This window comes from Oratosquilla oratoria, chromosome 25, assembly GCF_046742065.1.
Source record: "Oratosquilla oratoria isolate Oo_2021 chromosome 25, ASM4674206v1, whole genome shotgun sequence".
NCBI lineage: Eukaryota > Metazoa > Arthropoda > Malacostraca > Stomatopoda > Squillidae > Oratosquilla > Oratosquilla oratoria.
The window spans coordinates 58,849,521-58,876,327 of NC_134801.1; the positions used below are offsets into that span (position 1 = coordinate 58,849,521).

At 40.6% G+C, this 26,807-nt stretch overlaps 2 protein-coding genes across 2 annotated transcripts; both read left to right on the forward strand.

The window, feature by feature from the left end:
* The first annotated feature begins 14,567 nt into the window (after positions 1–14,567).
* LOC143039154 (cyclin-dependent kinase 5 homolog) lies at positions 14,568–15,584 on the forward strand. Its single transcript, XM_076209016.1, has one exon. It carries the CDS (start codon positions 14,568–14,570, stop codon positions 15,582–15,584), a length of 1,017 nt encoding a protein of 338 aa, XP_076065131.1.
* Positions 15,585–19,072: 3,488 nt separating this feature from the next.
* LOC143039155 (cyclin-dependent kinase 5-like) lies at positions 19,073–19,522 on the forward strand. Its single transcript, XM_076209018.1, has one exon. It carries the CDS (start codon positions 19,073–19,075, stop codon positions 19,520–19,522), a length of 450 nt encoding a protein of 149 aa, XP_076065133.1.
* The last annotated feature ends 7,285 nt before the right edge of the window (positions 19,523–26,807 follow it).

Sequence of the window (26,807 nt, forward strand, 5' to 3'; positions counted from 1 at the left end):
AAAAAAAACTATAATAATGTAAATAACAAATAAAATACATATGTAAATGCATAGGTATAGTTTCGCTGCTATCGTCACATATCCCATTCTCTTTCTTTTGACATTTACACAAAATATATTTTTCATCTTCCGTTGAGTATCAATGTTATCCGCTTGGTCTCGACAAAACACATTGTATTTGGGTCTTTCTTTTCCTAACAGTCATTCATCTCTTACGAAATTAATATTATACCATATTTATGGGCCTACGCCATTTTTAATTCCTCTTAGTAATTTTTTCATTTCTTTTGTTTTTCCTTTCATATCACTTCCTCTGCTTCTGATTTAGTGTGTACGTATGAACCTCATTATACAGGTAGCCCAGTGGATACCGTGTTGAACTCATGAATAGAAAGTCGTGAGTTCGATTCCTGGGACCCGCTGTGGGCTTGCTAGGTTGGTTCTTGACAGCCCTGGCCAAGCGGGGAGGCGACACAACATCGGGGGAAAAAAAATGCTTGACGCAACTGACAGTGTTTTGCCTTACCAGGGGTTTCTCACTTCCCACTGAGTGGGATTGCGATGGTGGGGCAAGGTTAAACTTAATGAATGGATCCAGCCTGGGCTATATATTCTTAAAGTGCTATTTACACAAGTTCAAGTATCAGTACGGAAAGTTAAATTTCTTCATATCCTTCACATATATGGTCTCTTTCGTATTGTTCCCATGACATCGTTATGTCTTCCCGTTGTAGACAAAAGGACTATTAAGTTTGCCTACCCCCTTCAATAACCTTGTGTGTGCCCGCGTGCGTGTGTGTGTTCTGTGCTCGACACAAAATTTCATTGTCCCTGCTGCCTACGTTTCGTCTCGTGTACGTCGTCGTCATCGCTGGCAGAAGCAGAAGTAACAGTGGCGGCGGGAGGGGGTTTAGGACAATTATATCTCGGACAATTGCGTCCCGACTTGTTGTGATCTGGAAAATTGCGAATGCTTAAAATCCCTTACGCCTTATATTTTTCACAGTTACCCAATTGTCCTTGTACGAGATTGTCATGGTACGTAAGTGTCATGGCACACAAAGATCCTGGTCCTCAAATGTCCTGGTGAGCAAGTATCCTGGCGCACAATTGTCAGGTACGCAATTTTTCCGGGACGCAATTCTCCTGGTACGCAAAAGTCAAGGCACGCAAAGGTCCTGGTGAACAAATGTCCGGTTGGACAATTATCCTGGTGAACAAATGTCCGGTTGGACAAATGTCCGGGTGCACACATGTCCTGGTGAACAAATGGCCTGGCCACAACTGCCCGCTCAACGGCGGCAGGAGGAGTGCCATAGTGTGGCAAGCGAGACGATCGCCTCTGATGCAGCTGAGAGCCAAAGGCCAAAGGTGACTTATTCAACGCGGCCTACAGTATTCACGACCCGTTGATCGCACAATTGGCTTGCACGATTTTTTATTCACAACGCGATCAATGATAGAATTTCTCATCAGAATACCCCCGGTCGGGCTCGAGCATATTGATGGCTCCGGTCAGTGCCATCGGTTGATATTGATTTGCGTTAGTAAACGGACCTGTTGTATTTGACATGTGTCGCTCATGGCGAATTATGCAATCGAGGCATCAAAGGCTTGTGCAGCGTTAACTGTAGTGTAGGTACCATCACACATATACATACTCACACACACACACACACACACACACACACACACACACACACACACACACACACACACACACACACACACACACACACACACACACACTGCCACTACGGCGGTCTGGGTTCGAATCCCGCCCAGGTCTGAAATAATTTCAGTATCGCTGCGCTGCGGGTTGTTACTCCAACTCTCGTGGGCGGGGTGCTGGGTGTGTGTGTGTGCGTGTAAGGTCACAACATTACCCATACATCGGTCATATATGAGCTCTGAGCTCTTCCAGGAGGGAAATAGCTGTCGATCACGAGTCCGACACGTGATCCAAGACCATGGTGAATCACACACACAGACACACACACACACACACACACACACACACACACACACACACACTCGCACACACACACACACACACATCTACGCATGAATCTAAAAACAATGATTACAGCCATGAAAGGTGTGGACGTTCTTAATGATGAGGTGCTATTAGTGCGAGAACAAAGAGAACCCAGAAGCCATGCGACGAAAAAAAAAAAAACACCAAGTGGGGACGGAACCGTTGTTTGTACGATATTTCTCTTATTAGAGCTTTATCAGGTACTCGCTCACTCTCGTGGATCTTGAACCTCATGTAGATTCTGGTCCGCCAACGGTAATCCTCTCCATGCCCTTCGGTCCTGTGCTCCTTCCATCCAGGTTGGTTTATTTATTCCTCTTCTGTCCATCTCCGAATTCACACCGTCCATCCATCTCATTCGAGGTCTCCCTCTGGGTCTTCTTCCAGGCATTCTACCCATCATGTATGGAAAGCTAAATTTCTCCACATGTAAAGTGTTTTGATAAGGCTGTAACGAACGAAATGCTCCGTCCTCATAGACTGTTTCTTTTTATATACTTATCGGCAAATTCCAATTACATACAAATGAAAAAATAGGTTTGAAGGACATTAGAATACAGTTCTCGATCCAGAGGTATTATTTCATGGAATTGTTTTGATGAAGCAGTAGTAATGTCAACCAATATGGAGCAATTTATGGTCAGAATTGATCATTGAGAGCTCAGATATAGAGTCCTATGAGCATAGCTCTTTTCCTGTATACTATACATAGGAAAACACACGCACACACATTGCGAGCCGTTACTTCAACTCTCGTGGGCGGGGAGTTGTGTGTGTGTGCGTGCGTGTGTCAGGTTACAGCATTACCCATAGATCGGTCGTGAGTTCTGAGCTCTCATCCGGGAGGATAACAGCTGTCGATCACAAGTCCAACACATGATCCAAGACAATTGTGAATTACACACACACACAAGTGATCAGAATTTAGCTTTCCCTTGGTAACTGATTTCTAATTCACTAAATGTGTGGATACTGATTTCTAAACTACACAGAATCGTCTAGTTTATGCCAGAATCAAATCACACTGACCTTCATTTTAAGTGAAATATAAGGTTCAACAAATATTAAAATCCCTAAAACATAGAAAAAATGCTGTGAGCATTTATCAACCCAGACATCATAGGTCATGTAAAATCTAAGTTGATTGACTAATGTCTTTATTCATCGCTTTCTGCAAATTTTATTCTGACAAAAGAGAGGTAAATTTCAGTCAGTTTAGTGAACGTTGTTATAGCTAAAATGATGAAGGATATATCAACTAACCCTTTTCGCTACTGTAACATAATCTACAACTTTTATTGTGACGATTTAGACCAAGGCTTCCCAATCCGAGATGCTGAAAGCAATCATAGGGGTTGCTGGGAAGTGATGTAGATATACTGTACACTTTGCCTTGTCCTTCTTGTGATAAGATATTAGTGCTGCACGCCCAAAATCCCATACATCACAATCCCACGAATCCAAATCCCATAGCCAATATCCCATTGTTCATAATCCCACTCATAATGACCAAAATCTCATATGTTTATATATTCCAGGATGTTGATAGTATGAATATGCACTAATGAGTATACTTTCATTTGATAGATATAATGAATATAAGCCTAGGTTAATTGGTTAGGTTAAGTCAGGTTGGGTGTAGGATTTAGACCAATGGGTGATTTGGGTGTGGGATAATGACCTGTGGGACCCTATGGGATTATGTCATGTATTTGGTATTAGGGTATACTGGGCTATTTAGGCCTAGGGGTGCTCTTAGGGTCTGAAAATGTTTGGAAACGTTGATTTAGACCTTCGTTAACGTTTCATTACAAAGGAGTAGCTATTCAGTCATCTCCACACGGGTCGCTGCCTCAGATTACAAGGGATTAGGAAAGGAGGAGCATGACGACAGGAGACCTTTTGGTCCATAACTAGGTCGGATGCGAAAAAAGTATAATAATGATAAATGAATAAATAAAATTAATACAAATGATAAAGAAAATAAATAGATACAGCTAGATAAAAAACAGGTAAATAGTAAATAATAATAAATTGACAGAAAAATAATCAATGAAAATTAAGCAAATAATATACAAGCAGAAAAATAATAACTAACAAATAAACATATAATATGAAATAAATGGCAAAGATTACAGCATCTTTCATAGATGAGTGAAATATTTGAGCGATGGCAAAAACCGTATTTGTTGAATGTGTCAACATAGCAAAGGGGTCAAGATCGATTTAATACGAGGTCCTACATTGAGATGAATCAAATTACCTGGCCTGAGCCAAAACAGGAGTTTAGTGAATTTATTGACTAAATTGCAATATATAGCTTAATACATTATACAACATATTATGATGGTACAGTATGCACGTTAGTGTGCAAATTATGTACATTGTATTATGAAGATAGAAACCGTCTATCATATAGTATACATGAACTATATATGCGTCTTCCTCAGAAACTGTTACGCACCTACATTATGAGTTCTTATGGTTTTATACCGTCAAGTGGTCGAGCGGTCTAAGGCGAGTGTCTTGGAAGTTTACTTCCAGATGCAGCGGGTTCGAATCCCGTGCGCTACTGTCAAGGAGATTGTCTGATTGATGTCGCTGTTCACTGGCGAATTTCTCACATATATATATATATATATATATAATTTTTTCTTTCATCTCATCGAAGGGATGAACAAATGTGCCACCTCACCCTTTCCCCACCTCGCTACGGACTTGACAATCCTGTGTCAAACGCTTTGTGCTGGAGAACATTTGAAGAACAAAAGAACGCGTGAACAACATTCGGTGCAGGTGTTCAGCAGGCTACGCAAGTTCTACATCACGGTTATTGTTCTGCATTTCGATATATTTCCCTGAACAAAAAGAAATACATTCTTTTGTATGATAAAATATGTGTCCATGGAACAGGCTAACCCCACGTGAATGCTTGTTTACAGAACGAGTTAATGTACGTTTTCCTCTGTACGATTATCGTTCAACGATTATCGTCCAACGATTATCGTCCAACGATGATCGTTCAACGATTATCGTTCAACGATGATCGTTCAACGATTATCGTTCATGGCTCAGTCATGATCGTCAAACGATTTTCTGGAGCACTAATTCTGTGTTTTACTTCGAGATGCAAAGTACGAGACTGATAATTTTAACCGAACCCATCGACGCGCTTACCCAAATAGGATTCCAGGTAGTAGGATACGCGTCATCACCCGCCATTGACTGCGGTAAACTAGTAATAGCACCGGGAAAAAAAAAACGTACCTTTAGAGCGTCGGTACTTGCGGCGGAGGTCCAGGTGACGGCGGTTCGAACTCTGCCACCGGCGAGTTGGACCAAGGGCGTGGTTCATTAGATTCCACGCTGCAAAGTCCTCTGTAAGGGGCACCGTTCTAGCCTCCTGATTGGGGGTAGTTCGCGACGCTAAACCGAATCATTATTGCCATTCGTCTACGGGTCACCCTTCCTTACGTACATGTTGGCACTTTTCTATTTGGGTTATACTGTCGCCAGGTGATTTTATTACGTTCTTTGGCATTCTCCTCTCGGGGGGTGAACTTGTATGTTTCAGCATGTCAGTGAAAATTTAATGTATATGAATATATGATTGCGTCATCAGCATAGTTTGTGAAAGAGAGCAAATGAGACAGAGACAGAGGGAGAGAGAGAGAGAGAGACTAGTGAAAGTCAAATGATGTCCCTTGTCTTTGCCTAATTTTGAGAGAGAGAAGAGAGAAAGAGAGAGAGAGAGGCTAGGGAAAGTCAATCAAAGTTCCTTTTCTTTGCCTAATTTTGATGACGTCACAATCGTAAACGAACCGAGATGGATGCCAAACATCACGAGGAGGAGCAATTAAAGGAGGATATTAAAAGGGTAATTAATGGAGGAGAGAAGACAGTTTATATATATTGTGTTGCTCTCACATTTAATGTGACTCATTGCCCTTGTAAATTGGACAATTAGGGCAGAGATTGGGTGTAAGGATATTAAATGATTATTCATTTAGTTCCATAAAAAAGTTGCATTTTCTTTGTTTTCGGTAGAATGTCGTAACCGTATTCTGTTTTCTACTTGTGATACACATATTACTACTTTGATGTAAACAAAATTTTGGGAGGAAACTTTGAAGAAAGATTATGATAATTCCGAGGAAATTCTTTCTTCACATAAAACTTGAAAAGTGTTGTGGCATATTTGCATGGACATTTTGCTTGCAGCTTCTAAGTGACCAGTTGGTTTTTATTTATTGATTTTATATATTATATGTATATTTGCTTAACAAGCAACGGGTGTGACGACATCTTGACAGGTTGTGAGAGAGGCAGAGGGGAAAACACACAAATAGAACGAGAGTTTATTCTTTAACTTAACTTTAGTTGAAGAAGCACCATAGTGTGAAACTAGTTAAAGAATAAACTCTCGTTCTATTTGTGTGTTTTCCCCTCTGCCTCTCACAAACAACGGGTATTACCGCAAAACTGCCAGCCCTCTATAGGCCTATGCGGGAAACCAAGACGCAGGTGACACAGCACAGACCTCATGTTGATGAATTGACACAGCACAGAGCAAAGGCAGACCTCATGTGTATTAATTAAAGTAGAGTTTGAACTCCACTCTCGTTTGAGATACTTCTAGACGTACTACCTCAGCATCTCAAGTGAGAAAGAAGTTCAACCTGTACTTTAATTCAGTAACAGAAAGTCTGCATTTACTGTGCTGCCTCGCCTATGTGGCCTGCGTCCCAGTTCGCGTTTAGGCTAACTGTTCTCTTGTCTATTTGTATTGAACATACATGTCGTTATGAACACATGAACAGTATAGATTGCGAAATTCTTTTCCACAAAGAAAACGGGTGTATTATTGTAGGACTTTCCACGTTTTATAACCGCTTTTACTTATATGTGCTGAATATAAATAACCATTGTGAATTATTTGTTTGACAGCATAAAAGCTCGACGCCCAAAGAATAATGAATATTATTGCAAAACTTTATACACGTTCTCTCTATCATGGACAGAAGGTTTCTTTGCCCTCTTCTTTCCTATCTCTCTCTCTGCTTCATTCCTTTATTTTCTCTCTCTCTCATCGATATAGGGTTTCTTTACCGTCTTCTTCCCTCTCTCTCTCTCTCTCTCTGCTTCCTTTATTTCCTCTCTCTCATGGATAGAATGTTTCTTCGCCCTCTTCTTTCCTCCCTCTCTCTCTCTCTGCTTCCTTTATTTCCTCTCTATTTCATATTGCTCTCTTCTTCCCAATACACATATATATATATATATATATATGCATATATATATATACATACATATACATATATATATATATATCTGTCTCTGCTTCCTTTCTTTAATTTCTCTCTATCTCTCATGGACAGAAGTTTTCTTTGCTCTCTTCATCCCTATCTCTCTCTCTGCTTCCTCCCTTTGTTTCCTTTCTCTCTTTCCCTGTTTCTTCCTTTCTTTCCTCCCTTACCCACTCCTCCATTCTCCTTCTCACCCCAGTTTACTCTCTTCTCCCCTATCTCTCTCTATGCTTCCTCCCTTTATCCCCCCCCTCTCTCTCTCTCTCTCTCTCTCTCCCTCTGTTTTTTCCTTCCTTTCCTCCCTTACCCATTCTTCCATTCTCCTTCATTTCACCCCATAACCCCTTCGCAAATGAAGCTGTCACCACATGCGGAAGTGTTTAGGTGATATTTTTTTCAGCGTAATCCGAAGCTTGAATATTATATACTAATATTTTGTGAACACCATGTGCAATTTGGCGTGTGTTTTGTTTGGTGAATAAATTATTAGTCGTGTCCAGGTGGTGTTATGACCGTGGTTCAGTACCGCGATAGAGAGAGGACAGGTGATGGATGGAGGGGGGGGGGGTGTTGGGGAGGGGCAAAGACACTCACTGTTGGTGTAATGTCCCCATTGACATTTGGCTCCTTGGAATTTAGCCCTGCCTCCCCCCCCCCCATTCCCCACTTCCTCTACGATTTGGAGTTGTCCGGTCAGTTTGAGGAAATAGACGTTTTGCAGAATGCCAGATCATTTTGAGAAATGACCAAAACAACGGTAGATTTGCAAAATTACCATAAGTATTTTGTCATTTTGCAAAAGGGCCACAGTGTCGGTCATTTTGCAAAATTACTAGTAATTTCTTCGGCCAATTTGCGGAATGGCCAAACCAAGACGTTCTCAATCACAGAGCTCGGTAGAACGAGCCAACAGAGATGTTGAAGCAATTCTTGCATATTGGCTGGTGGACAAGAACACTATACACTGGTCACAGGAACTACATTTTGTTCATTGGTAGATCAACACACATTTCCACTCACTCAGCTACTCAAAATGACCAAAGACTGTAGTCCTCCTGCAAAATGTTCAAATATTTAAGGTCATTTTGCAAACTGGCCACTGTTTTGGTCTTTTTACAAAATGACCGGACTTTTCGCAAAATGACTAATTCCTCAAATTGACCGTAACATCTGTATGCATGTATATATGTATGAATGTGTGTATGCATGCATGTATATATGTATGAATGTGTGTATGCATGCATTTATATATGTATGAATGTGTGTATGCATGCATGTATATATGTATGAATGTGTGTATGCATGCATGTATATATGTATGAATGTGTGTATGCATGCATGTATATATGTATGAATGTGTGTATGCATGCATGTATATATGCATGTCTATAAGTATGACTGTGTGCATGCATGCCTGTATATATGTATGAATGTGTGTATGCATGCATTTATGTATGAATGTGTGTATGCATGCATATATATGTGTGTGTATGCATGCATGTATATATGTATGAATGTGTGTATGCATGCATGTATATATGTATGAATGTGTATGCATGCATGTATATATGTATGAATGTGTATGCATGCATGTATATATGTATGAATGTGTGTATGCATGCATGTATTTATCTATGAATGTGTGTATGCATGCATATATATATGTATGAATGTGTGTATGCATGCATGTATTTATGTATGAATGTGTGTATGCATGCATGTATCTATGTAGGAATGTGTATGCATGCATATATATATATATATATATGAATGTGCGTATGCATGCATGTATATATGTATGAATGTGTGTATGCATGCTTGTATATATGTATGAATGTGTGTATGCATGCTTGTATATATGTATGAATGTGTGTATGCATGCTTGTATATATGTATGAATGTGTGTATGCATGCATGTATATATGTATGAATGTGTGTATGCATGCATGTATATATGTATGAATGTGTGTATGCATGCATGTATATATGTATGAATGTGTGTATGCATGCATGTATATATGTATGAATGTGTGTATGCATGCATGTATATATGTATGAATGTGTTTTAATGCATGCATGTATATATGTATGTATGCTCCCCGTGGAAAGGTATGCAAGTCCGGAATTGTCTTCCTAAGCCACACCAAGGCTCAAGGGAGACGGCGGCAGCATCCTTGATGAAGTCACAGCACCATCAGTCATCTTCACACATTCATGTTTAAGTCATCCTTGGGAATGTCGTTATCGGCCATGATGGACTGCCATAATCAAGCAGTGTACATATTTATATGTATACGTATGCATGCATCTATACATGCGTGTATATAATGTTCGCATTTATGCATGCGTGTGCGTATGTATACTGTATCTTATGTTGTACAGTAATATATAATTGACTGAATGCTTACGAGTGACCTGAAAACAATTAACTTGGTGATGTACTCTCTGTATAAGTAAATCCGATACGTATAATTTTAACGGGACCCCCCCCCCCTCTCCAGTTGCCCAAACATTATTTATCCTCTAAAACATGAAACAAAAATAAAATAACTTATTCTTTGGCCCAAACGTCCGATCACCTATCTACTCTCCACTTTGCAAAGTATACTACGAACGCCAGAATCTATCGCAATCTTTTTTTCGTGTCACAAACCTCTGCTTCCAAGTATCCGGTCAAAGGTTACTAAACAAGTACAACCACTCCCGTCCCAGCGCTCAGCATTCCCTTAGTCCCCCATTGTCCCTTGTCAGAGCTATCGGAATGACGCAACTACACCAGATAAAGCACTTCGTGATTACACTAGCGGCGAGATAAACACGACGAGCTCACCCGGCCGAGGCCGACGACGCCGACCATTGGCGGTCAAAGGCACAAGCGGCCAGATACCACGGCTTTGTTGTAGTATTGATTCCCACGCGAGTTGGAACTCCCACACTCCAGCGGCCGGGAGTTACGCGGGTTTTGGAGCTTCAGGTGCACAAGTCACTTTCCTCCGAGCAATCCAGAGTCCACAATGCCCAAATAGGATAAAGTCTATTCGCGTTGGAAGGAAGACCTGAGGAACGAATGCCAATTAAGGGTGATATAGGCAAGGTCATCATATTAAGACACCAACGCAGGACTCTTAGTAATGGATTTAAATGGAACAAATTTAGGTTTAAGAAGGAAATAGGGAGGAACTGGCTTACCAACAGAGAGGGTAACGAATGTAGTGAGGACTGAAACTATAGGTCGTTTTAAAAGAAGGTTAGATGACTTTGAGGATGGGATGATAGGTGGTAATAGACATGGAACTCCTTAGTGTAGGCCTAATGGTCTCTTGCAGTCTCCTCCATTCTGATGTTCGTGGTAAGGTATGTATGTCGAGTCACTGAATACTTAAGAATCCTCAAAATTAATGTCGTTAGTTTCCCGAAGGTAACTAACCTGCTTGGGAGAACCGTTGACGGATTTCCTCGGCGAGTTAGTTAGTTAGAGGGTAGGATAGATAAGATGGGGGAGAGGGAGGGGGGATTTGGGGGTTTAGTGGAAGGGAAGAAAGAAACGGAAGGAAGTATGAGTTATGATAGATGTGGGGCAGACCCACTTGCTTAGTTTATAGTCTCGAGCCGGATGTCGAGAGGGTATTTATGCAGAGCCACCTCATCATCGTCACCAATCGGGAGCAGACGCCAAGGAGCACATTACTTCTTTGACACGCCGGCACCAGTACCCACTGTCTCTCCGAGTAAGCTCCCATGCAGACATCCCTAAAAAAAAAACGCTCTGGGTGATAGAGACTTGACCAGACATTTGGCCACTGTGTGTAAAGATGAAAGAAAATGTTTACTTTCATCAACCGGACTTTCATCCACACTAGTGCCTCAGTTCAGTGTGGACATCAAAGCAAACAAGTATATTTTTGTCACTATCAATCCATAAAAAATGCGGTGGTTGCGTAATCGGTAGCGTGCTGGTCTTCCATTCGTTTAATTGTGGGTTCGAATCTTTCAATTCACTCCGGTTCCCAGGTATGACTGTTAGTTGACCTAAGTCCAACCCCATAGGCCGTAGTGACGCACCTCTTTTCATTGGCTCCTCGCCATCCAGCTTTAAGATAATATCTGTTTACATCGCAAAAGGCCTCTTTTCTCTTATGAAGGTAGCGAACATTCGTTTCTCCCATATCTTTATTTGTATAACGATGTCAGTGTTATTCCGTAATTAGACAAGACCCCACCGGACAAAACCCCTCTCATTGTGACCAAATGTCTTCCATCAGATACCTGGACAACATACATAATTGTTCATAGTTTAGATACTTGTTAACATCAACTAAACTTTATTCATACTCATTTTCGTGTCGTTTTACAGTAAAGGTAGAAATGGAATCGGTCAACTTTTATTATTATTCCACATTTTGACAGCAAAAACATTGGAAAGTATAGCCATGTCTGTTGCTGTCTCACTGCTGCCCGAAGTCTTCCAACAAGTATCTGCACACCATATACAAAGCTGAACTTCATTTATTTTGAAGTATGGGGATTGGACGGTGGCCAAATACCGCTCCTGCTACTTTGTGACAAAATGTCTTGTGAACAAGACATCATACGACTGAATGACTTGTATTTGACTTTTCATCACCAAGTAATACATTTGCAAGTTCCACATCCTCTCGAGTTTCTATTGTGGCGTTTCGTTGTTTGACTTAAAGGATCTCAAGAAAGGTATCAGACTTACATGAAATATGTATTTATTGAAATATACATCACATTCAACGGCCACATTAGAAAACAAGTGTTATGGAGATATCATGAGGCTAACTTTATTCATACTCAATTTCGTGTCGTTTTACAGTAAAAATAGAAAAGGAATGCGTCAGCTTTCATCATTATTATTCCACATTTTGACAGCAAAAACATTGGAAAGTATAGCCATGTCTGTTGCTGTCTCACTGCTGCCCGAAGTCTCCCAACAAGTATCTGCACACCGTATACAAAATTCAACTTCTTTTATTTGAACTATGGTGATTGGACGGTGGACAATTACCGCTCCTGCTACTTTGTGACAAAATGTCTTGTAATACATTTACAAGTTCCACATTCTCTCGAGTGTCGATTGTGGCGTGCCGATGTCTGAATTACAGGATCTCAAGAAAATTATCAGACTTACATAGAATATGTATTTATAGAAACATAGATCACATTCAACGGCCACAATGGAAAACAAGTGTTATGGAGATGTCACGAGGTCAAACAAATCGCAGGATTCATTTGAGGCGAAAAAACGAGACTACGTCACAAGGGAAAGGAGGACAACCATCTTCGAAATATTTGTGATGGAGAGCAGACTGTGCTGATAGCCGATTCTTGGGGTTACAGAGGAGGTCGTCCTGCGTCAAGGACAGGAGAGAGTACGAGAGCTGGAACTTGACGTGTCCGGGTAACTCCGGAGGGTGAGAGTTCTTCTGGAACAGAACATGAGAGAGCTGAGAGGGACTTCCCCTACACACGTAAGCACAAGACAGACCTTCAGGTCGACGGCAACCTAATCCACTTGCAAACACTTCATCCCCGGTCACAAGTTCAGAAAAAGCGTTAAGAATATTACTAAATTCCAAAAACTCCTCTGAACATATCATCAAGCCTCGAAGTTAAAAAAAACTATGATAATTCCCATGTTGGTTTTCTTATCTGTAGCAGAGTAAACATGTATATTATCGTTATTATTTGTCTTTTTCCTAAAAACTTTATATCGTTTCCGTCTGTTATTAAAAGGGTATCATGATAAGGCAACATGTTGATACTATCTTCTACAAGATTTAACTACTTTAAAATTCTTCTCAAAGGTAACCTACGAGGAGCTATTACAAGTATATCGTCTACGTATCTAAGCCAAACTACCTCTCTAAGGACAATGTTGCTAAAAGTAGTATTTTCTAAATGTTTGCCAGCACTGGGCTTAGTGGAGAACCCATTAGCAAACTTGCTGTCTGTAATAATTATCATCATATAAAGCCATCTATGTGAGGATTCATGTGTATTGGGACCACTTTTCAATAGATGATGCAAGTATATTTGACTATAATTCTGCCTGGAAAAATATCAGGAAGAGAGATGTGAATGTGCGTCGTGCGAACATTTGTTTCGTAAGAGTGACGGAGTAGAACATCACAGAACACAAAAATTTCAATTAACACAATATACAAAGAACTGCCCATCAAAATGGAGGAATTTTGACTGGAGGCGACCAATACCTGACTCACACAGGATCTTTAAAAAACTTCATTTCCAAAAAAAAAAAAAAAAATATTTATAGAAAAATAAACGACATCGAAAATATATATTGGAAATTTTGTCTAGCGATTATTATACTGGGATTTTTTTCTGACGATTTCTAGTATGGGAAATTTTGTTTGGCGATTACTAGGAACATTTGTCTGGCGACTACTATATGGAAAAAATTGTCTCGTGATTGCTGTTTTTGGTGACCAATAAATTAGGATATTTTCTCTGGCGATTACTATATTGGGGCCATTTCTATTTCGATTACTACATTGAGAATTTTTTTTCTGGCAAGTAAAATGTTAGGAAATTTTGGCTGGAGATTACTATATGTCAAGTCATTATTATTTACTATTTACCTGTTGTCTGGCGATTACTATATTGGAAACATCTGTAATACTAAGGCCAATAACTATTTCATAAAAAGGTGTATTCCTTGAATGTCGCTGTGATATTGTTAAGAAGGACAAAAGCGCTGGAAATTTCTGACATTATTCCTTGGATAAGAATCGAAACAATAGGACGAATACCCTAATCATCATTATTGTCATTGAGGGCGGTTTTCTACATATTAGTAAGTATAGTTAGTATCCCTAACCTGATCAAAATCTATTGAAATAAACCCCACTAAGAAAATGACGTAGGTCTAGTAGGTATTAGTTAGTATCCCTAACCTGATAAAAAATTATTGAAATAAACCCCACTAAGAAAATGACGTACCCAGACAATATCCTACTTTAACTAAAATAAGACATATCCAGTAGGTCATATGAAATGTATAACAATTGGAGGTAATTCTAATGTAATCGTAGTAGAAAATTACATTACCTGAAGTTGGGTGTGTGGGTGGGTGTAATCTATTGGGAGAGCTCACCTTAGATTGGAGTGATATATATAAGCGAGGTCACGCACGGAAAGCTCATTACTCGTCCAAGACAGTTCGAGCCTTTTCTACAGTTACCATGAGTACGAAGACAAATCCAAGGAAACGGACCCTCTCACCAGACCCCGTTTCTAATGATCATCTTGTAGAGCCCCTCTCGAAGAAGGTCTGTTCAGATGTTGAAGAGCCTCAACATCCTCTCGACAAACCTGTGGCGAGCCAAGATGCCTTGCCTGTCCTTGGGGAAGGTTCCTACGGAAGCGTGTATTTAATAGAGGATAAGAAGACATATTATGCTTTTAAGTTCTCCGAGATCTCCGTCGATTCTGCAAAGGAGGCCTTCAACAAGGAGTTCCTGGCCTTGTCGAATCTCCGAGGTCACCCGAATGTCCTGTCACTCATTAAGTTTATCATGGATGAAAAAACGGCGGGTCTTGTCCTTGAGTACGTCCCATTTACATTGGACCACATTATTTCCTTTCGCCAGAGGGGAAGACACTTGCCTTCCATGTGGGTCAAATCCCTCGTGAGCGACCTTCTGCGTGGAGTAGCTCACATCCATGCCAAGGGCTTCATTCACTTCGACCTGAAGCCCTCAAACCTCCTGGTCGCCCGCGACGGTGTTCTGAAGATCGCTGACTTCGGCATGGCCGAGCTCCAGAGTGACTCCCCCTACGAACTCGAAAAGATGACCGAGTGTTATCGGCCTCCCGAAGGCTACGTTAGGAGATATCTCCTAGGCACTAGGTCCGACATGTGGTCAGTCGGTGTCATCATTATCGAGCTTGTGACTGGGGATGTAGTATTTGGAAATGGAGGTTGGCTTCGAGCTGAAGACCTTGCTTGGGCTTATGGGTGCAAGGGGAGTCTCTTTCGGCTCTCTGATGTACTGCTGCAGAAGTCCTCTCCCCCTCCGGAGTTGAGCGGAGACATCAAGGTTCATCTCTCGTCCGACCTCTTCTCCTTGACGGAGGACCTCCTTCGCTGTAACCCCAAGGATCGCCTTTCTGCACAGGCCGCCCTCGAGCACCATTATTTCGAGGATGGTCTTCCTTCTGGTCCTCTTGACGTCGTCTCGTCTTTTGGCCTCCAGTGACTTAAGTTATTTCATGTAATGATTTATTTGATACTTTGGCACACTTGTACCAAATTATTTGATACATGGTACTTGTCTTCCAATGTGTTTTCGATGTCGTTTATTTTTTCGATAAATAAAACTTTTGATGCAAATCGAGTTTTTAAAGATCCTGTATGGGTCAGGCATATGACTCCTACCCTCGAAATTCCTCCATTTTGATTAATTATTGTGGTGTTCTCCCGCGCTCTTCCAGGTTATTTTTCCAGGCAGAATTACGGCTGCTCCTAATAATTTTGCCAATGGGTTCGCACGAAGCCCAGTTCTGTCGTTTAGAAATTACTACTTTTAGCAAATTCTCCTCGTAGGTTAGCTTTGAGAAGAATTTTAATGCGGTTAAATAATTTTTAGCGCTTCTTCTGAACTACAATAGGCTCTTTAGTTTATCCTAAAAGCCAAGAAGAAAGCTGAAATTATTCATAAAAGGGTAGGTAAAATTAAAGAAGAATGTACAAACAGGATCATATAAACTATAGCTATAGGTTTCGTCTTTGGTATCCTATATGGATAGATATGATAACTTTATTCCCAATGTGGCTTTCATACATACGTAGTTAAACACAAGTTGGTGATAACGGTAACTACCCCCTGGATTTTACTGTCTTTTCATGCACGGTTACTGAAAATCATAAGGTTTATATTGTCCAAGTTGTAGATTCTGTACTTTATCAGTACCTCAACATATGTGCTGGAGTTTTTTTTAATTCTAAGTTAGGATTCTTCGACCATGACGGAAAACATATGTGGTTTCCTAAGATCCAGTGATTCCTCGTTACTACTCTGATCGATTTCAGCATTTCCATTTTATGTCTGGTCTTTACTCATGCCCTTTTGACATACAAAATGATAATAAATAATTCAGATCATCTTTGTTCATTGTCCTTGTAGAACAGATAAATCTACAAATTCCAAGAGCATTAGCTTTGTCCGTATTTGTCGGGTATGGCGCCCCGTTGGATGCTTTCGCCTGGATTAAGGACTTGTTTGGAGTGATGGAGGGGTTACTTTCTATTCGCCACGTAGCTTGTAAGTTTTACTCAACTTTTGGAGTGGACTTCTAAAGCTAATAACTATTATGTGATATCCACTATTCCTTAATTGTCGGTGTGATATTGTTAACAAGGACAAGCTCTGGTAATGAGCATCAAACTAATTAGACGGATATTCTAATCATGTCATTCATAGCAGCATACTGCATAGATTCGTAGTTGTTGGTAAAAAAAAATGTTCGTATCCGGATAAAAACCCACTGGACAAATCCCATTTAGACAAAAATTTACTCAGAAACCGTGTTATTCGCCAGATATCTGTCAGAGTTCTACCCTAAATTAAATCCTCTAAATCGATTTTGTAATCGTAGCATGACTTTTGTGACATCTAATTTTGTGGTGCTACTTGTTGTATGTTATTTTCTGTAGAACTTGTCCGTATACGTTCATAATCTCCGATTCCGATTTCGGTTCAAATCAGCCTTCTTCAGGGAGTGATACTTATGTCATTAATGGGTCGGAGATTTTGTGGTGTACTGTGACTTGTGATTTTTACTCAGCGTTTGGAGTAGAACTCGTGTAATATTAGAGCAACATTAATTTATCCGTTGTTGGGTACCCATTGTCTTCTCTCTGTTTCCATAATAACGAATGGATATTTAGTGAGGTTAGCTACATATTGGATCGTATTAGTTGCTCCTTTGTTTAATTTCTCGAAGATTTTTTCCCTAAACTGTGTACCCTACTTACGTCTTTAATTCTAATGGCAAAACGGATAACCATAACCAATGAACTTGTGAACTTTAAAGCTGCTCGTTTTCCAGTAAATTTGCTAATCAGAGAAGTTGTATTTATAATGTCACTGCTCAGTGAAACCATGCGAACGTCAAAGTTGTTTAGAATATGATGTGAGTTTTTTCCGTGGATTCAGTATATGTTTCTAACCTCATGAACACTGAATAATTCTTCAATTCTCAATCGACTGATCTTTTTATGTGCATCTCCTCTTGCAGCGGGCAAAGGGATACTGTAGATCCCATTGGGAAAGTAGTCAGAATTTCGAGGTTTGTGAGTAGGTTTTTGGGACACTGTTTGGTTCCAAAATCCCACAAAGGTGTCACTTTCTCAGAGAGGAAGAGCAATAATATATTCTTTTGATAGAGGGTATGTCAATAGCTACTTCAAGTCATCTTTTTCAAATCCAAATAATTGAGAATCTTACAAATAGAAGTAGATTTCAAGGGGACTTTCATTATCCACGTTTGCCCGGGAATGGCGCTCCGTGGGATGCTCCATCCGTTCATCACTTCTCTTTAATATATTCGTATCACTGATATGTCATCAATATGTACAATCGGTAATTATGTTTTTCTTCACTTTGTAATTGAATTTCTTTTGGAATCGAAATTTATACACGGCTTTCCACAGATGCTAAACCCAGTAGAGGAAGTATTATGAGACCTTTTTGGATTTTTAATTCCATCGTGAAACTGTGTCCCCAAAGGATATAAAGTTACCAAGTTCCTGACATGCAAGAATTGATGCATCTTTTAATATTTTGCATTTTAATAAAAAAGAATTTGTTTATGACTTGAAAGAATGAATATATTTTCATTGCAAGAGCAGCTTATGTTTATGTTTTGTCGGTAACTGAGACGCATTGTGTAGTGGCGGAAGGTAGTGGATTTTTATCAATATTTCCTTTTGAAATCCACATCGCAAGACCTCTTTTCTGTTATAATGAAGGTAGCGAACATTCGTTTCTCCCATATCTTTATTTGTATAGCCATGTCAGTGTTATTCCATTAGATACCTGGAGAACGTATATAATTATTCATAGTTAATATACTTAACAACTAAACTTTATTCATACTCATTTTGGTGTCGTCTTACAGAAAAAGTAGAAAAGGAATCTGTCAAATTTCATCATTATTACTCCACATTCTGCTACCTAACCCGGCACGATAAAGTGAGAGTTGGACGACATTCGGGTGACCTCGGAGGTTCGATAAGGTCCGGATCTCCTTGACGACGGAGACCTTTACCTGACCGACGGAGATCTCTGAAGTCTGAAAGGCGTAATATGCATTATCGATATCATCCTCTATTAAATAGACGCTTCCGTAGGAACCTTCCCCAAGGACATACGGAGAATATTGACTCTTGACATGTGTATTGACAGAACGTAGAAACTCAGAGTTCCAGAAGACGGTGATTAGAAACGGGGTCTGGCCATGTCGAATCTCCGAGGTCACCCGAATGTCTTCTCACTCATTAAGTTTATCATTTCCTTTCGCCAGAGGGAAAGACGCTTGCCTTCCATGTTGTGGGTCAAATCCCTCGTGAGCGACCTTATACGTGTAGTGGCCCACATTAGCCAAGGGCTTCATTCACTTCGACCTGAAGCCCTCAAACCTCCTGATCGCCCGGAACGGTGTTCTGAAGTTCGCTGACTTCGGCATGGCGGAGCTCCAGAGTGACTCTCCCTACGAACTCGAAAAGATGACCGAGTTGTATCGGCCTCCCGAAGGCGACGTTAGGAGATATCTCCTAGGGACTAGGTCCGACATGTGGTCAGTCGGTGTCATCATTATCGAGCTTGTGACCGGGGATGTAGTATATGGAAATGGAGGTTGGCTTCGAGCAGAAGACCTGGCTTGGTCTTATGGATGCAAGGGGAGTCTCTTTCGGCTTTCTGATGTTCTGCTCCAGAAGTCCTCTCCCCCTCCGGAGTTAAGCGAAGACATCAAGGTTCATCTCTCGCCCGGCCTCCTCTCCTTGACGGAGGACCTCCTTCGCTGTAACCCCAAGGATCGCCTTTCTGCACAGGCCGCCCTCGAGCACCAGTATTTCGAGGATGGTCTTCCTTCTGTTCCTCTTGACGTAGTCTCGTCTTTTGGCCTCAAGTGAAACTTAAGTTATTTCATGTAACGATTTATTTGATGCTTTGGTACGCTTGTTGATATCATGGTACCTGTCTTCCAATGTTTTTCGATGAATAAAACTTTTGTTGCAAATCGAGTTTTTTTAAAGATACTGTATAGGTTAGGCGTTGGACGCCTACCCTCGAAATTCCTCCATTTTGATTAATTATTTTTGTTCTGTGGCGTCCGACCTTCCTGGTATATTTCCAGGCAGAATTACATCCAAATATACTTGTATCATCTATTGAAAGCTGGGTCCAATGCACATGAATCCTCAAATATATAATTATTACAGACTGCGAGTTTGCCAATGGGTTCCCACTAAGCCCAGTTCTTGCGAACGTATAGAAAATACCAGTAACCTTGTCCTTCGATACGTAGACGATATACTTGTAAGAGGTCCTTGAGAAGAATTTTAAAGCAGTTAATTCATGAAGAAGGTAGTATCAACATGTTGCCTTATACCCTTTTAAGAAGAGACGGAAACAATATAAAGTTTTTAGGAAAAGACAAAAGATAATGATTACATTTTTACTCTACTACGGATAAGAACACCAAAATGGAAGTTATCAAGGCTTGATGATTTGTTCAGAGGAGTATTTGGATGAAGACTTTAGTATAATTTTTAACGCTTTTTCTGAACGAAAATGCCCTCCTTACTTTATCCTAAAAGCCAAGAAAAGCTGAAAAATTAAAGAGGATCATATTACTTAATACCTCAGTAGCACACAATATTTCCTTATTATTAAAACAAGGCTGGTGTTGACGTTGTTAAAGCCAGTTCGGTAACAGTTGGCAATCTTATGAAAAGTCGAAATAAAAGTAGGGAAAATTATGCCATTTTGACATACAAAATGATAATAAATTATTCAGATCATCTTTATTCCTTGTCCTTGTAGAATAGATAAATATACAAGTTCCAGGAGCATTAGCTTGTCCGTATTTGCCGGGTATGGCGCCCCGTTGGATGCCTTAGCCTGGATTATGTTTGACTTGTTTGGAGTTATGGAGGGTGACTTTCTATTCGCCACGTAGCTTGTAAGTTTTACTCAGCTATTGTAGTAGACTTCTAAAGCTAATAACTATTACATGCAATCCACTATTACTTGATTGTCGGTGTGATATTGTGAACAAGAGCAAAAGCTCTGGTAATTTCTGACAAACTACTTTTTTGGATGAGCGTCAATCCAATGGGACGAATACTCGTGTCATTCAGAGCGGTTTATTGCATAGATTCGTGGGTGTTGGAAAAAAAAATGTTCGTAACGGGACAAAAACCCACTGGACAAAATCCCATTTAGACAAAAACTATCTCAGAATGTGTTATTCGCCAGATATCTTTGAGAGTGCTACCCTAAATTAAATCCTCTAAATCTATTTTATAATCGTAGCATGACTTTTGTAATATCCAATTTTGTGGTGCTACTTTTCATACCTTTTTGGATTTTAATTCCATCGTGAAACTGTTTCCCCAAAGGATATAAAGTTCCTGACATGTAAGAACCGATGCATCTTTTGATATTTGGTATTTTAATAAAAAAGAATTTGTTAACGACTTTAAAGAATAAATATATTTTCACTGCAAGAGCAGCTCGGGAACGAAGACCCATTGTGTAGTGGCGGAAGGTAGTGTGTTTTTATCAATATTTCCTTTTGAAATCCACATCGCAAAAGACCTCTTTTCTCTTATAATGAAGGTAGCGAACATTCGTTTCTCCCATATCTTTATTTGTATAGCCATGTCAGTGTTATTCCGTAATGTCCTCCATTAGATACATGGACAACATATATAATTATTCATAGTTTAGATACTCGACAACTAAACTTTATTCATACTCATTTTGGTTTCGTTTTACAGAAAAAGTAGAAAATTAATAGGTCAAATTTCATCATTATTATTCCACATTCTGCTACCTTACCCGGCACGATAAAGTGAGAGTTGGACGACATTCGGGTGACCACGGAGGTTCGATAAGGTGATCTCCTAGACGACGGAGACCTTTACATGACCGACGGAGATCTCGGAAGCCTTAAAGGCGTAATATGCATTATCGATATTATCCTCTATTAAATAGACGCTTCCGTAGGAACCTTCCCCAAGGACATACGGAGATTATTGACTGACATGTGTATTGACAGAACGTAGAGACTCATCAGCATTCGGGCAGACTTTCCTGAGGAGTTCCAGAAGACGGTGATTAGAAACGGGGTGTGGCAAGAGGGATGGTTTCCTTCGAGTTTCCATTGTGTCTTTCGAATGATTCTTAACTACTTGCAAGAGGGTTTGTTTCCCTCGAGTTGACCTTGTCTTTCGAAGACTTCCCAAAGGTGGTTGTTGTTGTTGTAGGTTTATGCCTCACCGGGGAGGGAATGGGACATTGTCGCAGACTTGTTCCCAGGATGGGCTGTAAACAGCCATTGATTACTATCGCCGCGGTGGGTTGAAAGGGTGGTAATCCTGCAGCTCACTGTAGCACCGGAGCTTGCAGTCTTATGAGTCCACAGCAGCGCAAAAGATGAGGTTTCCCAGTGAGTCGCACACCCCAACTTGAGGTGATGAAATTTTGCTATTAGGATTAAATTAAGATTACAGTAGTTGCTTGTAAAACAGAGCTGGCTTTAACGACATTAACACCAGCCTTGTTTGATAATGAGGAACATATGATAAAAAATGATAATTCCCATTTTGGTGTTCTTATCCGTAGCAGAGTAAAATTACACGTAATTGTTATTGTCTTTTTCCTAAAAACTTTAAATTTTTATATTTATATTTTCCGTCTGTTATTAAAAGGGTATCAAGATAAGGTAACATGTTGATACTATCTTCTACAAGATTTAACTGCTTTAAAATTCTTCTCAAAGGTAACCTACGAGGAGATATTAGAAGTATATCGTCTACGTCTCTAAGGCAGACCACCTCTCTATGGACAATGTTGCTAAAAGTAGTATTTTCTAAATGTTTGCCAGCACTGGGCTTAGTGGGGAACCCATTGGCAAACTTGCTGTCTGTAATAATTATCATCATGTAAAGCCATCTGTGTGAGGATTCATGTGTATTGGGACCAGCTTTCAATAGATGATGCAAGTATATTTGGCTGTAATTCTGCCTGGAAAGATATCAGGAAGAGAGATGTGAATGTGTTTTTTGCTAACAATGAACACATAATATACTAAGAACTCCCCATCAAAATGGAGGAATTTCGACTGGGTGCCAATACCTGACTTACACAGGATATTAAAAAAAAATCATTTGCAACCATTTTTTTTTATTTATTGAAAAATAAACGACATCGAAAATACCTGGGAAGCCAGGTACCATGATGTCAGCAAGTGTACCAAAGTATCAAATAAATCGTTACATGAAATAACATAAGGCCAAAAAACGAGACTACGTCAAGAGGAACAGATGGAGGATCATCTTCGAAATACTTGTGCTCGAGGGCGGCCTGTGCAGAAAGTCGATCCTTGGGATTACAGCGAAGGAGGTCCTCCGTCAAGGAGAGGAGGTCGGAAGAGAGGTGAACCTTGATGTCTCCGCTTAACTCCGGAGGGGGAGAGTTCTTCTGGAGCAGCACATGAGAGAGCTGGGAGAGACTCCCCTTGCATCCATAAGCCCAAGCCAGGTCTTCCGCTCGAAGACCACCTCCATTTCCAAATACTACATCCCCGGTCACAAGCTCGATAATGATGACACCGACTGACCACATGTCGGACCTAGTGCCTAGGAGATATCTCCTAACGTAACCTTCGGGAGGACGATAGAACTCGGTCATCTTTTCGAGTTCGTAGGGAGAGTCACTCTGGAGCTCCGCCATGCCGAAGTCTGCGATCTTGAGAACACCGTTCTGAGCGACCAAGAGGTTGGAGGGTTTCAGGTCAAAGTGAATGAAGCCCTTGGCATGGATGTGGGCTACTCCATGTAGAAGGTCGCTCAGGAGGGATTTGACCCACATGGAAGGCAAGTGTCTTTCCTTGTGGCTAAAGGAAATAATGTGGTCCAAGGTAAAAGGTACGTACTCAAGGAGAAGTCCCGCTATTTTGCCATCCATGATAAACTGAAATAGTGAGACGACATTCGAGTGAGCTCTGAGATTGGACAAGGCCCGGATCTCTCTGTTGACGGCCTCCTGTACATATTCGACAGATATCTCTGAAACCTTAAATGCGTAATAAGCATTAGTCCAATTATCCTCTATTAAGAATACGCTTCCGTAGGTACCTTCCCCAAGGACATAGAGGGAATCTTGGCTCTCCTTCGAGAGGAGCTCTAGAAGGTGGTCAGCAGAGATGGGGTCTGGCGAGAAGGTCCGTTTCCTCGGATTTGTCTCCATGTCTTTCTCACTAAGGTGCTTGGGCGACGCAGTCATGGTAACAAAGTGAAGTAGAGACTTGAGGTGCCTGGGACGTAGCTGACGTGAATAATGATCTCACCGTGCGTGACCTCGATTATATACGTCTCCAAAGTAACGCGTGATGTGAGCTCTCCCAATGGCCTACACCCATGCACACCCACCCACACACACACACAACTTCAGGTAATATAATTTTTGTTAGGATTAAATTATAATTACCTCCAATTGCACAAAGTAATTACACAAAGTAATTTTTTACCTTTATATTATAATTCTAAGTGAACATTTACACAGATCGAATGATGAATATGATTTGAAGTACGTAGTGGATGGAAACCGTCCTTGGCAGATTTCATTAGAGCAACTAACAGTTTGAGCCACATATTGAGGTCCCTGAATTTAAAAAAATCCATCCCTGTCCCATGGCTGACAACTTTGTAGCAAAGTAAAGGGATTTTGTCCATCAACTTGTCATTTTTATTTGAAAATCCGAGAAAGAAATTGTTTACTGTAATATGAAAAAAAATTGTGTATACTGATGTAGTAGCAATAAGAATTTAGAGAACAGAAAAGTGATGACCACAGCAGACCGTTGGAGCATCCAACGGAGCGCCATTGCAGGTCAACACGAGCAAAACAATTACTCGTTGAATCTGCTTCTAATTGTAAGATTCTCAATCATTCCATTGAACAAATTTAAATTAGTTATTGACATACTATAATTGTGGGCAGTATACTATTCCTCTCCCTCACTGAAAAACTCGTGTATGCGCGTGATTTCCGAACCAAATAGTTCAGCGTAAACGTAAATCAGACATCACTCTCACTCCTAACAATTTCTCTGAAAATAGTTTTCACCATGGTATCCACGGACCCCTTGTCATGAGGAGGTTTATATTTATATATAAACAAAAAATATTTGGTGTACATTAGACAATTTTATTCAAGAGTGAGGAGCTTACATCACATAAAAATAGCACACGGAAATAGAGGTCAAGGGGTCATTGAAAAGAGACATCTGTGGATTAACTATATTGTATTTTTTACGAGTCAGGAGAAAGCGGGGAGTCCAGGGTCTCCAGGGATGTGTCGGGAGAAAGTTCAAAATACAGAGTCTCCACCGATGTGTCAGGAGAAGGCGGAGACTCCAGGGGCTCCACAGAGGAATCGGGAGAAAGAGAAGAATCCTTTGTGGTGTCTGGAGATAGAGGAGAATCCAGGGTTTCCACATATGAATTAGGAGAAAGTGGAGACTCCAGGACCTTCTCACATGAGTCGGGAGAAAGCGGAGAATCAACGATCTCCACAGAGGAGTCGGGAGAAAGCGGAGACTCTAGGATCTCCACAGATGTGTCGGAAGAAAGCGTAGAGTTGAAGATCTCCTCTGATGTGACTGAAGAAGAGGTAGAGACAGCGTCTGAGCAGACTCTTTTCTTCTTTGGGACGGGATCTCCCTGTCTGTCAATAGAAGAGCGATCTGGCGAGAGAGCACGTTTCTTCACTGTTATCTCCTTTGAAAGGACTTGCTCAGGCGACGTTGCCATGACAACAGCAATGGTGAATGATGAGTTAGGTGGTGGGAGTACCTTCGTTTTATACTAATCCACAGTAACGCGAAATTAAGCTCTCCCAGTGACTCCCTGCCCAACTTGAGGAAATGTATTTTCGCTATTAGAATTAAATTCTAATGACATCGAATTGTTACGTATTTTCCACTGTATGTGTTTATTTTCATATAATAATTCTAATTTGGGTACCCAGTCTAGGTTAAAAATCCTTGACAGTCAGCCCCCCACACCCTCCAAGAAATAATTCGTCAGCTTCGAAAAATCATTCAACGGAGTGCCATTCCCGGCAATCGTGAAGTAATGTATCCTTCCTATAAAGATAAAATGTAATTACCTCGAAATGTTGTATATTTCACACACTGATAATTTACTTTAACACATTATATTACTGGGTGGGTATTGGAAAATGTGTAGAAAGGCTGCAAGGTGATGCTACATACATACATACATATACCAAGGCTTTTTCCGCCTTACAAGGGAAGTAGCCAAAAAGAAAAAGGCATAAAATCATTCCCACCCATTCCATCCCTGAATACACTCCACACCCCTCCACCCTCCCTCTTATCTTAGCACCTCCCGGATGACGGGTCATCCCTGCACCTTGTCCACTGCCCTGGGTCAGAGGCAGTGTCGCAAGACACAGCACATCCACAGCAAGGCCGCTTCATTAAATCGGCGACCCCCTCCCCCTCTCCGTCCCTCCATACATAAAAGAAGAAGACGGGGAGAAATCCCTTCGGGCTGCGTCAAATTTTGCTCACACATACTACCTCACCCCATCCCCCCACCCATTCCACCTCATGCATCACAACATCATCCATATACAACCTTTCTCCATTCTGCATATATTTTCTTGCAGAAGGGTTCTTTACTTCCAACTGTTTGCCGTTGTGCCGGGTGTAATCTATAGAACCTATCTATTGACGTTTATATTCTACGATCCATCAATACCAGTGTCAATTACTGAAAAAGGCTCAATTGAGCAGAAATCCGGATCGGAGATTACGAACGCTCGCGGAAGTTCTACAAAGACTGGACAGGCACAACGGCAAACAAAAAAAGAAAAACATCAGCAAGAAAACAAGAAATGCAGAGTAGCATTACCTTCAACAAAATTAAACGTGACAAAAATCATGCGGTGATTATAGAATGGTCTTGGAGGATTCACTCTAGGGTAATAGTATTCCATAGATAAGTGGACGAATAACATATGACCCAGTGGATATAATATGTTATTTTGGTTAAAGTGGGGTTTTGTCTGGATATATCGTTTCCGGAGTGGGGTTTAGTCCGGTGGATTTTGTCCAGTGGGGATCTGTCCGGTTATGGACATTTAGACCAACACCTATTA